The sequence below is a fragment of the Anastrepha obliqua genome, chromosome 1 (assembly GCF_027943255.1).
Source record: "Anastrepha obliqua isolate idAnaObli1 chromosome 1, idAnaObli1_1.0, whole genome shotgun sequence".
NCBI lineage: Eukaryota > Metazoa > Arthropoda > Insecta > Diptera > Tephritidae > Anastrepha > Anastrepha obliqua.
In genome coordinates, this window is record NC_072892.1 from 182259378 (window position 1) to 182274300 (window position 14923).

General features: G+C 35.3%; 3 protein-coding genes across 3 annotated transcripts; 2 read left to right on the plus strand and 1 right to left on the minus strand.

The window, feature by feature from the left end:
• Positions 1-2201: 2201 nt before the first annotated feature.
• Positions 2202-3232, minus strand: LOC129235572 (26S proteasome non-ATPase regulatory subunit 9). Its single transcript, XM_054869477.1, has 3 exons — positions 3018-3232; positions 2591-2926; positions 2202-2527 (listed from the first exon to the last, which is right to left on the minus strand). Exons 1-3 carry the CDS (start codon positions 3123-3125, stop codon positions 2306-2308), a joined length of 666 nt encoding a protein of 221 aa, XP_054725452.1. The 5' UTR covers positions 3126-3232; the 3' UTR covers positions 2202-2305.
• Positions 3233-4957: 1725 nt separating this feature from the next.
• On the plus strand, positions 4958-9678 carry LOC129242901 (DDB1- and CUL4-associated factor 10 homolog). The gene is made up of 6 exons (XM_054879821.1): positions 4958-5428; positions 5499-5612; positions 5675-6044; positions 6218-6373; positions 6436-6724; positions 8677-9678. Exons 1-6 carry the CDS (start codon positions 5232-5234, stop codon positions 9432-9434), a joined length of 1884 nt encoding a protein of 627 aa, XP_054735796.1. The 5' UTR covers positions 4958-5231; the 3' UTR covers positions 9435-9678.
• A 1508-nt stretch (positions 9679-11186) lies between these two features.
• On the plus strand, positions 11187-14816 carry LOC129242917 (protein VAC14 homolog). The gene is made up of 13 exons (XM_054879852.1): positions 11187-11407; positions 11467-11617; positions 11671-11901; positions 11968-12188; positions 12253-12373; positions 12434-12557; positions 12617-12819; positions 12872-12995; positions 13063-13171; positions 13322-13612; positions 13940-14019; positions 14108-14270; positions 14329-14816. The coding sequence occupies exons 1-13, from the start codon at positions 11310-11312 to the stop codon at positions 14465-14467; spliced, it is 2055 nt and encodes a 684-aa protein (XP_054735827.1). The 5' UTR covers positions 11187-11309; the 3' UTR covers positions 14468-14816.
• The last annotated feature ends 107 nt before the right edge of the window (positions 14817-14923 follow it).

The following is a 14923-nucleotide window of genomic DNA, read 5'->3' on the forward strand; positions in this document are numbered from 1 at the left end:
TGCTATACGTTGCTAATGCGGTTGTTGTTGTTGATGCTGATGTTTGATTTCTCGAAGAGCACCATCAATTCAGCAAAAGCAAAAGCTGAATTGAATGTGAGCGCAATCTGTCAAATGATTTTTCATCCCCCAAATACTCTCCGCCATCTCAGATAATTGTAAAGGTAGCAAATTTTTTGAGCAATGAACACTGCCGGAAATAAGAAGCACACAACTGGTCATATGCGGCATAAGCATCGATAAATGGAGGCAAATGAATTTAATTAATTACTTTGAGTATTTTTGTGGACTAGTAATAAAACAAATTATTTACTCTGCAATCAACCCGAGCAGAAAGAGGCCAGTGTACGATCCAAACATACCTCTCCGTGCCATTACTCGTCTGCGGATTGGACATACAATTCAAACCCATGCCCATCTATTACAACGATCCTCGAGCGACATTTGCCCGCTGCGCCTTGGCACAACCTCATCTGCAAAACAATCGGTACACATCAATAAGAGATTTTGAAATTAGATTTTGGAAAAATTTCCAATTAATGTCTACCTTTTTGAAGGAGGTTGATCTTTTTAGACGCAGTTGACACAATCGCTTAGAGCAATTCATAAATTTCTTCGCATAAATTCTGGAATTAGTCAGTGCTGCAATTCGTGTTGTATCTGTAGAATATTTAATTTATTGTCCAAATAAATTACTTGACTTTCAGTTTCAATGAATTTTAAATTTTCATATAATTCAAATTTTATTAAGATGGATTATAAAATTTAAAGTGTGAATGGTTAGTAGTTCAAATACAGCTCATAAACCTTCATAAAGACAAGCCAAGAATGCGAAAAATTATTCTTAGTGGCCACTGCAGACTGTGAAGTTAATTACACAGCCTCGGAATAAAATAACTCTTGTCGATTCTGCGACTTGTGCCCTCAAAGATGATGCCATAACGAGAAATGGAGTAAGCCCCTCAAAGATTTGCTAAGTCCAGCCCAACCCAGTACAGTCTTAGCTTTCTTAAGAGCAATTTATGTAAATAAAATGTTGTGAAGAGTAGAACACTCAGTAGACCTTAAGGGGGGAGCCTGGTTTATGAGGTCTAAAAATTGCATCTCTTTGTGATTTTTTTTATTTTTTAAGGAAAAAATTAATTTAGGACTGCAAAGTTTTTTCTATCTTTTAATGAACATTTAAAAAGTATAAAAAATTGTTGTACTGGTTAAAATAAGTTGAAAAAAATGTTTAACATAGAAATTAGTAGAGCGCTGCAACGCTGGAGTTTCCAACTGGCGTACAAGATACAGCTCGTAATTATTATCTAAAGCAAAAAATTCAAATGGATTTCTAATTATGATGATTTTTTATTCTAGATGAACTAAGAAAACTGAGAAAAATTCCAAAATTTCAACTTTTTGGAGGTTTTAAAGAAAAAAATGCCTTTCTATAAAAAAAAAATTCACTTCAACTTGGTATAAAAGTCTTTAAAATTTTTTTTTAATCTATTTTGTTAGTTCAAATAGAAGAGAATTTAATACTGAAGGGAACAAGCTATGATTCATTTCAAAAGGTTCATTAGTTTTTTTTCATTCATGTACGCCAATTCAAAGAAATCATAAAAATGAAAAGTCGAGAAAAGAAGATAAAGTTTGTACTATAGCTGTCCGGTCACAGCGTAACTACCTAACGCTCGCCTACCTTTGGCCTTGTATCTACGGAAATATTAAGAATTAGGCTCTGTAACTTTGTGTGAATACTCTGAAATATATTAGGAATCGCTTAAAAGGAAAAAAAAATTGATTTTTTTGACCTTATAAACCAGGCTCCCCCCTTAAGGTCGAAGTCCACACCTCTATTTTCATATTCATTAATCTATCTACAATTGCAAACTATGTATTAAAATCCTACAAGCTATGAATAATGTTCAAGTGGTTTAGCCGAAATTCCCTTGAATTGTTCTACATTTCGTTATCGTTTTTTCAAAGGTTAAGTTAAAAGTTAAAGGTTAAATTAATTTATGGTTAAAAGTTCAAGCTTTTAACTGACATCAATTTTCATGAAATGAAACGAGGTCATTGCTTTAACCTGAACTTAATTTCAAAACTATCAAATTTTCCAGCCGCTAAAAACATTAAAAGGGCACGTATATTCATATTAAAATTCATTATTTAGTTAGAATATTTAAATTAGGGTAATAAACCAAACAATCCCATTGCTTGTAAGTATTTGAATTCATATATTATAAGCTTTTGAGTTTTATATAAATTTTTTAATATCATAGAATTTCAGTAATGCAAAACAGGTATTAGCAGCTATTTAAGCATCTGGTAATACAATATTACATCCCAGAAGTCCGCGGCCGCCCCATGTTTTAGGTATTAGTATTAGATCCAAGTGTTGACCTGCACGCTGTACTTTCAATGGAATTCTTTGATTTTGCATATGGCGTACAATGTCGCCGATTTGGCTTAGATCCTTTTGAAAGTTCCTGGAGTTAACTGTGCCAAATTCCAATATCTCATCACCAACTTGCATACCCTGTGTAAAAATTAAATTTTTATTTATTGCCTTAATACCAGTATAAGCTTATTAACAGCTTACAGCTTCTTCAGCCGGCGAGCCACGACTTATCATATTCACTTTGACTATAACTTGCGCTGTTGGCAACACACTGTGTTCACTATTAGTATTGGACAATTCATTATCATCTTCCAAGTGCATCCCAGCTGCTTTGTGTGACAAGCTTTGTGACTGTTCTTCCGCTGCTTCTGCGTGCAACTTATGCATATTTTTTTCTATTTCCTTCATCAACGCTTTATGGTCATTTTGTAGGCAAATTATTTGTTGGCGCGCTTGCCGCACTTGGCAAACATCAATATCACTCCGCGGAAAGCCATCAGCGTCCAACAAAGGTCCTTGCATTCCAACATTGTTATTCTACAAAAACAAACTGCTCGATTAACACAATTGTGCATATACATATAATACAATATATTCAAATGATGCTGTATGTGAAATAAGAACTTACACTCGCTAAAATATTACCATATTCCGATATTCTGGATTCGAGCCTCTCTTTTTCGGCCATAAGTTTAAGAACTAAGTCTTTGGTTGGGTTTGGCATCGGCACAACCATTTTAATACAAATAAATGTTCGCCCGCTTAGTTCTAGAGTAAATGTCGTATTTACAAATATATAAAGATTTGCATTTCCAATCTAATAAATGACAATAAATTTTTGTTAATGCCATATGTTTTTGACAGTTAGTATTCCAAAAGCTTTGTATGTATTCACAATGAAAAAATTAATTTAAATTTTTTTATCAAAAATTCCCTTGTGATTGATGTGATTGATATTTAAACCTGTTTCGATTCTAATGGAACAAATGCAGAATAGCGTCATTTTTCTGATTAAAAGGATAACATATCAATTTCAAGAATCTAGCAAATAAATAATATGAACGAAGAAAAGAAATTTCAAATATTAAAATACCTATATTTGGTAAAGTACTGAGGCGATTTTTATGAATTCAGCATCATTCTACAAGTAGCTAAAATTACCCTTTATTTGATATATGATTTGTTTTAAGAAATTCGACAACAGTATTATGCTCCGATTCTCCTGAAACCCGTCGTTCGAAATTCTACGGACGTAGTCAAAGAGTTTTTTCCAAATTTTAGCTTAAAAATATGGCGTTTTGTATCAAATGACAGGTAAGCTTATTTTCAAATAGGTTAATTTCGCACCTTCTTCTTAGATAAAGTACTAGCTTCGTGCCACGGCATCATCGGCAAAAACCGCCTTTCCAGGTATTGTTATAATTCGCGCTTTCAGAATTTAATCAATTTCATTGAATATTTACAATCAAGTAACTTTTCTTCTCTAAGCGTGTTTAGTTGAAGAGATGACGTCATCGGTGGTCGAAATCGCGAAGAATAAAGTAGTGGGTTTCGGAAGGCACCACCTTCTATATTCTGTACACCGTGACTTTTATAGTGTCCACTTCCACCCGTAATCCCTGTCTGCTGCCGTAAGATACACAAAAGTGAGCAAAACTTGTGCCCGTAGAAAACTGTTGCTTTCTTTGGTAACATATTTACACAATACATCGGTTTGTGTGGGCTTGTGTTTGGTTGTAGCAACACAATGTTACGATTCATATTTTTGCATACATACTTTTACACACATCCGCGCTTTCAATAAAAACATTTCAATGTATAATATGCCAAAGCCAAAAACCACCAAAAGCAAATAATTCATTTATCTATAATTAATATAAAACATTGTTTTTAAGTTATTTTAATAAAAATTAAATTTTTTCTAAGTTTGTTTTGTAAATAATTTCGAAATGTACTGTTTGGCAACACTGTGTGGTGAGAGAGCAATCAGCTGACACAATTCTACGGAAACACTCCAAAATCGCTTGTCAACTATCTACGATACTACGGAACAGAACGGTGGTGAGAATTCATTTACACAGGGCTCTCATTAGTTTCATCGTGTCATCTGATACGGGCGACCGCTCACGTTGATGAGTGTGAGCACCATAACACGGAACGTACATTTACGTCGGTGAGTGTGAGCCCCACAATTAAAAAAAATTTTATTGTTTCTGAAACACGTGACAGCTGATTGGTCTCTCACCATACAGTGTTGCCAAATAGTACATTTTGAAATCATTAACGAAATAAAATTATAAAAATTAAAATGTTTATGAAAATAATTCAAAAACGATGTTGAATAATGTTAGTTATAGATAAATGACCTATTTGTTGGTTGGTTTTTGACTTTGGTTTATTATGCAATGAAAAATTTTAACTGATAACGCGGATGTGTGTAAAATTATGTATGAATAGCAACATTGTGTCGATATAACCAAATCCAAACCCACACAAACTGATATATTGTGTAAATACGCAATCAAAAGAAAACAGATGTTTTCTACGGGCACAAATTTCACGGACAACAGGCAGAGACTACATACAGTAACATCGGTGAGCGTGGACATCATGGGCACCATTAATTTGCGTATACACTAGAAAAAGAAGAAGCATTGTATATTTCAAAATTGTGTTTTCGACTGCTTACAAAAATATCATAGAAAGGTTTTTTTGGGCCTTGTGACTTGTGTGTACATTGTACACAGCTCCAGCTGATCAAGTACGGCTTTAAACAATATATATATAGAAAACGCGTAAACATTGCAAATATTGTGAAGAGTTAATAGAAACACTATCTAGAATGAGTTTTCATAGTTGGCTTTTGCGACGGGAAAATGGGATTCTAAAAAGTCATGGCGATCAGGATTTTATTATGCGCCGCATATATAAATCAATGCGACCTTTATACCAATGGAATGACAAATATAATAAATCCAATAATAGTCCTTTAACAGTAAACGTTGGCGGCGTATTCAACTTAGAATTCTCTCCAGAAGGGTGTGTGTGTGAATATGTTGAGTCATGTCACAAAAGATACTAAATTTATTTATTGTGTTCGTTTAAAAAGGAATTTATTGGTTGCCGCTTGTGAAAAAAAGGCAATCGTACTGTTTGATGTCGTCAGCAGGCAATCTACACAGAGAATCATGGAGGCGCATACATCAAATGTGAACTGCATCAAGTAAGACGATCAGGGATTGAATTAAATGGTTATAATATGTGCATATTGATTTAACTTTATAGATTCCTTGACAGTAAGCATTTTGCCACGTGCTCCGATGATACGACTATCGCTCTTTGGGATTTACGCTTCATGAAAACGAAGATGCGCAGCCTTCAAGGGCATTCGAATTGGGTGAAAAGCATAGAATACTCAAAAAAAGATAATCTGCTCGTAACATCTGCATTCGATGGAAGTATTTTTACATGGGATATTAATTCATATACTGAACAAGGACTGATATACCAAAAAGTTTTCCATACAAGTGGCTTAATGCGATGTCGCATATCACCTGATTGTTCAAAGCTTGTATTGTGTACGACAGGCGGATATCTGATGATCATACACGATTTAGACTTAACAACCTTACACAAAGATTTGTGTGGCTTTCGAGTAAGTAATGCTATTTTCATATCATAGAAACGATGAATTTAGTTTGGAAGCATGATGTAGAGATATGTACATGTTTTTATTCGAGTAGTGACTATAGCACTTTCATTATTGAATATGCGTTCTTGGATATATAATCCAATATTTATATATATTTTTGCTTTTATTTTTAAAAGCCTATAATATATAGGCTGATGCAGATGGGCAAACAGTATATACCTCAAGCAGCCAAGTTTGATCATGTATTTTCGAAAAAGCAGAAAAAGAACAGAGTTGAATTGGTTACAGATTTTCCAGAAGAGAATGATGCTGAGGTTATTTTGGCATTGGAGGTATATTATAAATTAGATAGTACGATTATAAAATATTTCTTATTTGTTTTTATTAAATATAGGTGCATCCGAAGGGCCATTGTTTCCTTAGCCGGAATATAAGTTATGATGGCGCAACAGAATGGTTGACAGTGCATGATTTGGAGGAAGAATCAGAAGACATTACTGAAATTGAAAAGAAAATTAATGAAAGTGACATTAATAGACGAAAACGTAAACGATCCCCTGCTACAAATAAAGGTGAAGGCGAAGCAGATCAAAGTCAGCCAGCAAGCAGTAGTCGAGAAAACACAGAGGATGTATTGTTAAATGTTAATCGTAGGTTGCGTGGTCCTCGATCAAATCTTACAGGTAAGTAGTAGCTCTCATATAATAGAATACAGAAGTTGTTAATTAAGAAAAAAGTGTTATGCTATTTCTGCCTATGTACAAAATCTCATTAAATCGAATCCTCATCACTAAATAGAATGACTGTAACAAGCCAAAATACTCAACATAATTTTCAAACTTGTTTGATAGTGCGATCTAACACTTGTTACAAAAACAGAGGGAACCGATTAGACCAAATAGGAAAGGCTTTCTTGGCTGAGAGTCAAAAGAAGACCACAGTGGTGTAACTCTGAGATCTGCAGCGTAAGAAAGGAACAGGAAGCTCTTTTATCTAGCCAAATGAACTGGGGCTTGTTATGTTTATTAGGAGCCTTTAAACTCTTGAAAAGGTCCATTTGATGCCCTGAAAGTAGTTTTGGAAAATTCGGGGAAAATCCCCGATTGCAAACTGCATCTAGAAGTCGAACAGTACCTAGACTTCAGATCAAAAAGTAAGCCAGTATACACCGCCCTCCACGTTCCCACGACAATCGGTTCTACGTTATCGGAACGACCCAGATTTATATCCGGCTAAGCACTGTCCCTGCAAAGAAGTATGAGAAATATTTATGGTGCTACGACGACAACAGCTCTGCGCTCCAAGAGATCATTTCTAGGATCAAAAAGGTGTTGTCTTTAAAGAATTCACCCGGCACATCTTTCTCGATATAGAAGCAGAATTAAAATACGTCCTTCAATGAGAATGATTGCAACTGTTAACAATCCCAAAATTTTGGGTGTAACTTTCGACAGTTTGCGCTCCTTCCCTGCGCACACAACCGCAATTGCCACTAAAGTCCAAAATCGCAACAAGCTCATCAAATCGCTTGCCAACAGCACTTGGGGCAAAGACAAAGAATTGTTGAAATCTACATTTAAGGCAATTGCTGACAATGCTGGTCTTGTCTGGTCGCCTGGAACTAGTGACACGCAGTGGATAAAGCTGCAGACTTGCCGGAACACAGCCATTCGGACAAAACTAACAAACATTTAGTGGCCCAGACAGTGTTTAGACAGACATTAAACGACACCGAATGCCGTGATCGGAGACCAACCACCACCTACAGTAGATGAAGAGCTCCAGCTTCCCCGTGAGACCCGCGTAACATTGGCACAATTACGTTCTGGATATTGTAGCATGTTAAACTCTTACTTATCCAGAATTGACCCCGACATACCAAACATATGTCCGGCATGTGAAGGCACCCAGAACGACCCTAACTACCTTTTCACATGCCCCTTAAAAACTACTCATCGAACACCCCTCTCCCTCTGGTCCCAACCTGTCGAAACAGCATGTTTCCTGGGCCTAGCTTTAGATGAGCTAGACGAAGACGACCGGTGATATACCCTACACTGACGGGCTTGTATTACTGCTACAACAACAACAACTTCAAACTTGCACTTTGTTATACTAAAATTTAATGGACTATAAGACTGCGTACCCAATCGTTCCCACAACAGTCGGTTCTACGTTACCGGAACGACCCGCATTTATATCCGGCCAAGGACTGTCACTTCAGCAGCATTCCCCATATACATATGTATGGGGAATGTTTATGCTGCTACAACAACAACAACAACTGCGTTTTTTTTTTTACTTTTGTTGAACATTTGGCCAATTTTTATAAATCTTGTGCAAAGTTTAAAACTTGCATTATTATGGTCTTAGTTATAGATTGAACTATATATATTTTTATAAAAAAAAAATTATTTCAAGAAATGTAAGTAAATAGTCAAAACTCGTCAATATGTGGTGCCTTTGTAATAATTTCGGGGAGTGCACTTTATACACGCACTAGCCGAAACCAAAAACATACATGGATCTATAAAATTCGGTTCACCTCAAACTTAGGCGCTACTTTACTTTTATTACAAATGTAATACACAAAAATGATTTAAATAAAAAATAAAGTACTAAATTTACGTTCCAGATCCTGTTACTCAGTTTGCAACGGCAGAAGTTGATGCGGCATCGGGTAGCGGTGGAATGCCTGTATTTGTTCCCGATATTTGGGCCGCCGAGGTCACTATGCGTGACCGAGCTTTGCGGCAGAACAGAGAACGCGAAACGAATTCAACGAATGTTTACAATTTTGTGTATGCAATAAGCAGCGGTGTACTGCCTGCAGCAGCACCTAATAGAGATTCCACCACCTCATTGCCTATGTCTAGAAATTCTGGATTTAGATTGCTCCGTGGTGCCACAGTAAATGCGAGCAGCGACGAAAGTAGTACTTCAAGTGATGACTCACCGCCTAATCACCGTTTAAGGAGCAGACACCGTCCCTTGTCGCCTGTATCATTATCATCAACAGCATCATCAAGACAAACCGGAAATCATTCCGATAGAAAAATCTTTCAAAACCCAAAAAAGTTGACCCATTACATAAAAGAATTGAACAAAGAGAAAACATTCATAAAGGAACCATGTTTTTCATCAGATGGTCGCATCATTTGCTCACCATTTGCGACAGGAGTGCGACTGCTGGGATTCTCTGACGATTGCTCAATTTATCCATATCCGCATAATTTTTCAAGTTCAGATAGAAAATCTCAGCCATTGTCAGAGATTCTTACCATGAGAGCTCACTCAGAAATAGTTTTAAGTTCGAGATTCAGCCCTCGGGAACCACTATTAGTAACAGGTTGTCGCAGTGGTAAAATAGTCTGGTATCAGCCAAATCTTTGAAGAATTCATATTCTAAAAAGTATCCAAAACATATATAATGAATTGGCTAAGTGGTTCGTATTAATCAATATGCTTTTCTACTTCATTGGCTGAATATTGTAGAATCGAAAGTTTTTATTTAATTACAAAATGAAAAAAAAAATACCAACTAGTTTTTTTTCTAAGATAGGACTTGTATTATAAACTGTTGAATGCGCTTTGAACAAGAAGGACCTTCATGGGCTTGCATTTGTTCCAAATGAATAAAACACAAATAACTTTAATACAAAATATCAGTGTTCTCTTATTTCCTCATTTTTATAATTAATAAATACTTACATAGTCACACCCCTCGTGAAATTCATCAGTAGCTTGAAGCGGTTAATACGACAATCGGTTCTACGTTACCGGAACGACCCGGATTTATATCCGGCCAAGAACTGTTACTTCAGCAGCATTCCTCGTATATGTATAGGAAATATTTATGCTGCTACAAACACAACATTGGAATTAGCCACTGTTGGTCGTCTTCATCTAATGCAAAGCCCCTTCCTATCTGGTGGTTTTCTAAGCGATGGTGTTCGGTCAGAATATTCTACATATGATGCGGAGGCATTTGTTGACGAAAGATTGTAGCCTCTGTGTGATGGTGTTGGAGACCAGCCATGTTTCACTTCCGTACAGCAATACAGACTTCATACATGAGCTTTACAGTTATATGTTAACAATACGCTTATATCTATGGCCACTGTGGCTTTAGGCTAGTTTAGTAAAAAGTTATTTTAAAATAATGTGTGCAAATAACTAAGAAATTAAAAATATGGCCGTGATCCACTTGTTCCATTTATTTAAATAGCATATCACTTTTTGCGCACAAAATTTTATTACAGGTGGTATTAGGGGATAAAAATCCGATCTTGAAAAAATTAAAAATCTTATATTTTAAAAATTGTTCATGTATTTTAAAAACAATTGCGTTATTGTAAAGGTCTTTAAACGCTATTTTCTTTGATATATAATTTATATTTGTATAAAAAAAAATAGTTATATATTTGTAATGTAATATAATTTGTGATGCGCGTCTTGATGTTGTTCCATAAATGGTTGGACCTACAATTGTATGCCTCCTCCGAGTGGCAGATATTTTTATGAGAAGCCTTTTCATGGCAGAAATCCAATCGGAGGTTTTTTATTGCTTTCGAGAGGTGGCTACTAATAGAAAAAAAACCTTTTCTGTCCCATAATATGTTTCGAACAAGGGCCCTATCACGGAACCTACCACCATAAAATGCAGTACTGAATTGTTCAAATTTAAGGGTAGGTGGGTATTATACGTATGTATGTAAATTGGTGCAAAGAATGGTAACGCTGTTGGCTAATTAGAGGAGCTATTTTACTGTACTTTAATAAAATATTTAATTTTTTATCATCAACCACTCAACAAAGGATGTAAGCGCCAATCATTATGATAATTAATATTATAAAGCACTTATATGAAAATTGTTTAAAATATTTCCTCAAAATTCTAAAGAAACCAAACAAGAGCAAAATTTACACGAATTTCGTCCTTCTAATTAGCTATTCGTTCGTTTATTTTTTCATTCACGAAATTTGTCGTAAATTTATCTATTTCAACCATGGATTTATTGGATATAGTGCATAATTTCTGCATGAATTTCAGTTTGTGCAGATTATTTGTGTCGTTGAACCCACACATCAACCAAAAATAAAAAATATCGGCAATATCGATATATCGATAAGACAACCCAACAACAAAGCATTGTTATTTGACAACAGCGATTATATTTTGGATTGATGACATTTCTATGGGATTAAGTTCCGTTTGATATCTCCAAAGAGACAGTGGAAATAATAAAGTATTCATTGCGGTAAGAAATGGAATCCCCATACGCCCCTTTAAGCGAAAGCTGCGCCAAGGCACTGGCGGACAAGGCTTACGAAAAGCGTAAAGTAGCCTCACAGGAAATAGAAAAGTATTTTAAAGTTGCTCCCTAGGAACAAGAATTGTTAAATAAATGAAGAACTCTTGCAGGATGGTGACGGAATTTAATATGAAGAAGAACTCTGTACAGATACGAAAATTGATAGAAGTACTTTCTAATGATTTCGCGACGTCCCGAGACCCTAATCGACGTAAGGGCGGATTAATCGGTTTAGCAGCAACCAGCCTTGGACTAGGAAAGGTGAGTCATTGAGATACCAATATAAATTTTACACGGATATTTTTAATTTATAGGATTCGGAGCGTTATGTGAGTGAATTGGTTACACCTATTCTGAACTGCCTTAGTGACCCAGATGTTCGGGTGCGCTATTTCGCCTGCGAATCTTTATACAATGTAGTTAAAGTAGCGAGAGCAGCTATCATACCTTTCTTTCCAGAATTATTTTCTGCATTATCGCGGTTGGTAGCTGATTCTGATCAAATGGTAAAGGATGGCAGTGAGTTGCTGGATCGCTTGCTAAAGGTAATTTTCTAAAAGAAAGAAATAATGGATAAAATATGAATAATCTGCTCTCCGAATATTATCTAGGATATTGTCACTGAGTCTTCGCAGACGTTTAATTTAGAGGCATTTATACCACTTCTAAAAGAACGCGTTTACGCAACCAATTCATTTGCTAGACAATACGTTATATCGTGGATATCGATTTTGAACGCAGTTCCCGAAATAAATATGGTCATTTATTTAACCGACATTTTAGATGGGCTTTTTACAATGTTGGAGGACAACACCCTAGAAATTCAACGCATGTATATAATTTCTGTTAGCAAATCCCTTATATGAATGCTTTGTTATCACATCATATTCTTATAGGTGCGAAACAACGCTAAGCCAGTTCCTGAAATCCATTCGAATCGACTCGACTTCTGTGCGGATGGAGGATACAATAAATATTCTAATTATTCATGCACAGTCGCCTAATGAACTTATAAAAGTAACTACAATACATTGTTTTCATTTACGTGATAAATAAATGCTTACTATCCAATTTCAGTCAATTGCTATAACCTGGATACGCGAATTCGTTCAAATATTTGGACCAAATGTATTGCCTTATGCCAGCGGAATATTTACTGCAATTTTACCTTGTCTGGAGTACAACGTTGAATCTAAGAAGAGTAGCTATTCAAATGTGGTATTTACACTGTTCATTTCCTCTTATCATTAAATTTTACAGATATCAAGGAGTGTGCAGTTTCTGTCAATACCTCGATAATGTTATTAATATCAGCTAAAGAACACAAATCGAAAAATATTGAGAAAATAGATTTACGTTCTGTCATGGAAGTGCTTTCGCAGTATTTGACACATAACTCGGTGCACACAAAAGTTGCCGTGCTAAAATGGATTCACCATCTATTTACACATTTTCCCAACGAGGTATGTGCACCTTTCTCTCTGTTCAGCTATATATTGAGTTCTTGCTATTTAGATGTCACCACATGCAAACAATTTGAGTACTAACTTGCTAGGCATATTATCGGACAATTCGGACGAGGTTGTACTTCAGTGCTTATCGGTGTTAGCGGAAATTTTAAATTCAACTTATAGTAAAGGTAGGTGCATTGAGCGACCTCCTTCAAGACAAACCATTCTATAATTATATATATTCATCCATATTAGACTCCAGTGACTTCAATAAAGTGCACTATCGTAAATTCCTACTAAGTTTGATCAACTTATTTGGCGAGGAAAAGAAGTTTTTGGACAATCGTGCAAGTCTTATAATTAGGTAGATTCTGATTGATACGAAGCAACAGCGTCTTTTAATGTGAAACTACATTGGTCGTTTAACGATCTGAAAAAAGAGGCGATTTTTGCTTTGCATTGAGGTGTTTTAAAAATATCCATGTAAATAGTTTCACGTGATTCTTTATTGCAGGCAATTATGCGTATTGCTGAATGCGGAGTATATCTATCGTACCTTCGCCGAAATCATTGATGAAGAAGTTACTAAATTTGCCTCGACAATGGTACGCTTACTTAACATGATATTGTTGACATCACCCGAGCTCTTTGAACTACGGAATTCTTTACGAGACATTACAAATGAACATTCAGCAGATTTATTTAAATGTCTTTATAAGAGTTGGGCCCACTGTCCTGTCTCCACACTATCTCTATGCCTGCTGGCGCAAAGTTATCAACATGTTTCACAACTTGTAGTACTGTTGTAAGTAATCATATATAACTTTCTAAAGCTATTCTAGTATACTTCGGTGATGATCCAAATATTTCCGGAGAAATTCCCTGCGAATATAATGTGGGTTTCTTCTAGTAGCCCTCATACTTAACTGCTACAGATTCTCGAAGAAAAGATAATTACAGAAGATACGATTGAGTTGGAAAAATTTATCCAGACTATTTATGTAGTCAGAGACAAGCACAACAGTCTGTTCAGCACCACCAGAACGAAACGAATATTTTTTTTATCTCTCCATGGTTAATGTAAATTTTAAATTTAAAATTGTTATATAGTGTAATTATGGTATATTTTCAGCGGTGATGTGGAAATAACTTTGGAACTACTGAGCGAATTGGACAAATTAGTACAGCTTATAGAATCGCCGATTTTTGCACGTAAGAAATAAGATTCACAAATTTATATGTTTGTTTAATATTTTTACTACCACCCATATACCTTTATAATATATTTTACATTCAACAGCCTTACGTCTCACGTTGGTTTCAAAAGCAAATAACTCTGCAGATGCGCAGCACCTGGCGCACGCGCTATTTGGTGTTCTCATGCTTTTACCCCAAACGGATGCTTTCAACTTATTGAAGAATCGCTTGCAATGTGTACCCAACTATTGGGGTCAAACGCCAATGTAAGTTTGTAATTTTAAGTACCGTTTTAGCTTTTTTTAATGCAATATATTTTAACAGCGATGAAAAAAATTCACTGCAGTATAAAAGCAAAATCAATTTTGAAAACTTGTTGCAACATTTTAAGAAGGTTCAAGAATCTCAACGGGCATTACGGATTCAACAGCGACGGAATATCATTCTACCTGAGGAAAATTAAGAAGAAATAAGATATTATTTTTAAATCAGATAGTTTTTTTGGAAACAAATTTTATTGTAGGAATTCTTACTTTGCGTCATTGATTAGAACAAATCATGCAGAAATATTAATTATAAACCAATATATATGTACCATATTAATCCTGTTGATTAATGTTTGTAAAAGTTTAAGTTACGCGCATCAGTTCATGCATCATTCCATTAAATACTGCAACAACAAATACTTATAAAACAGTGTGTGTGCATATGGTTTTACTATTCAGACTAAACAATAGTAATTATTAAGATTGCAATCTTGTGGTTTACAATTTTTATATATTTATCCAAAATTCGTAAGTTAGAAAAATATACACAAATGTTAATTGTTATCAAAATCAGGCGAATTAGTTTTTATCCACATGTTGTTGTTATAGCAGCATAAACACTCCCCATGCATATACAAGGAATGCTGCTGAAG

Excerpts from the sequence above, each read along its gene's own strand:
- LOC129235572 (XM_054869477.1), bottom strand. The coding sequence starts at position 3,125 with ATGGTTGTGCCGATGCCAAACCCAACCAAAGACTTAGTTCTTAAACTT. Across the intron at positions 2,927-3,017 it reads ATGGTAATATTTTAGCGAGT|AATAACAATGTTGGAATGCA; the intron begins GTAAGTTCTTAT and ends TTGTTTTTGTAG. Across the intron at positions 2,528-2,590 it reads GCTCGCCGGCTGAAGAAGCT|GGTATGCAAGTTGGTGATGA; the intron begins GTAAGCTGTTAA and ends ATTTTTACACAG.
- LOC129242901 (XM_054879821.1), top strand. The coding sequence starts at position 5,232 with ATGAGTTTTCATAGTTGGCTTTTGCGACGGGAAAATGGGATTCTAAAA. Across the intron at positions 5,429-5,498 it reads TTAGAATTCTCTCCAGAAGG|GAATTTATTGGTTGCCGCTT; the intron begins GTGTGTGTGTGA and ends TCGTTTAAAAAG. Across the intron at positions 5,613-5,674 it reads TCAAATGTGAACTGCATCAA|ATTCCTTGACAGTAAGCATT; the intron begins GTAAGACGATCA and ends TTAACTTTATAG.
- LOC129242917 (XM_054879852.1), top strand. The coding sequence starts at position 11,310 with ATGGAATCCCCATACGCCCCTTTAAGCGAAAGCTGCGCCAAGGCACTG. Across the intron at positions 11,408-11,466 it reads GCCTCACAGGAAATAGAAAA|GATGGTGACGGAATTTAATA; the intron begins GTATTTTAAAGT and ends GAACTCTTGCAG. Across the intron at positions 13,613-13,939 it reads TCACAACTTGTAGTACTGTT|CGGTGATGTGGAAATAACTT; the intron begins GTAAGTAATCAT and ends GTATATTTTCAG.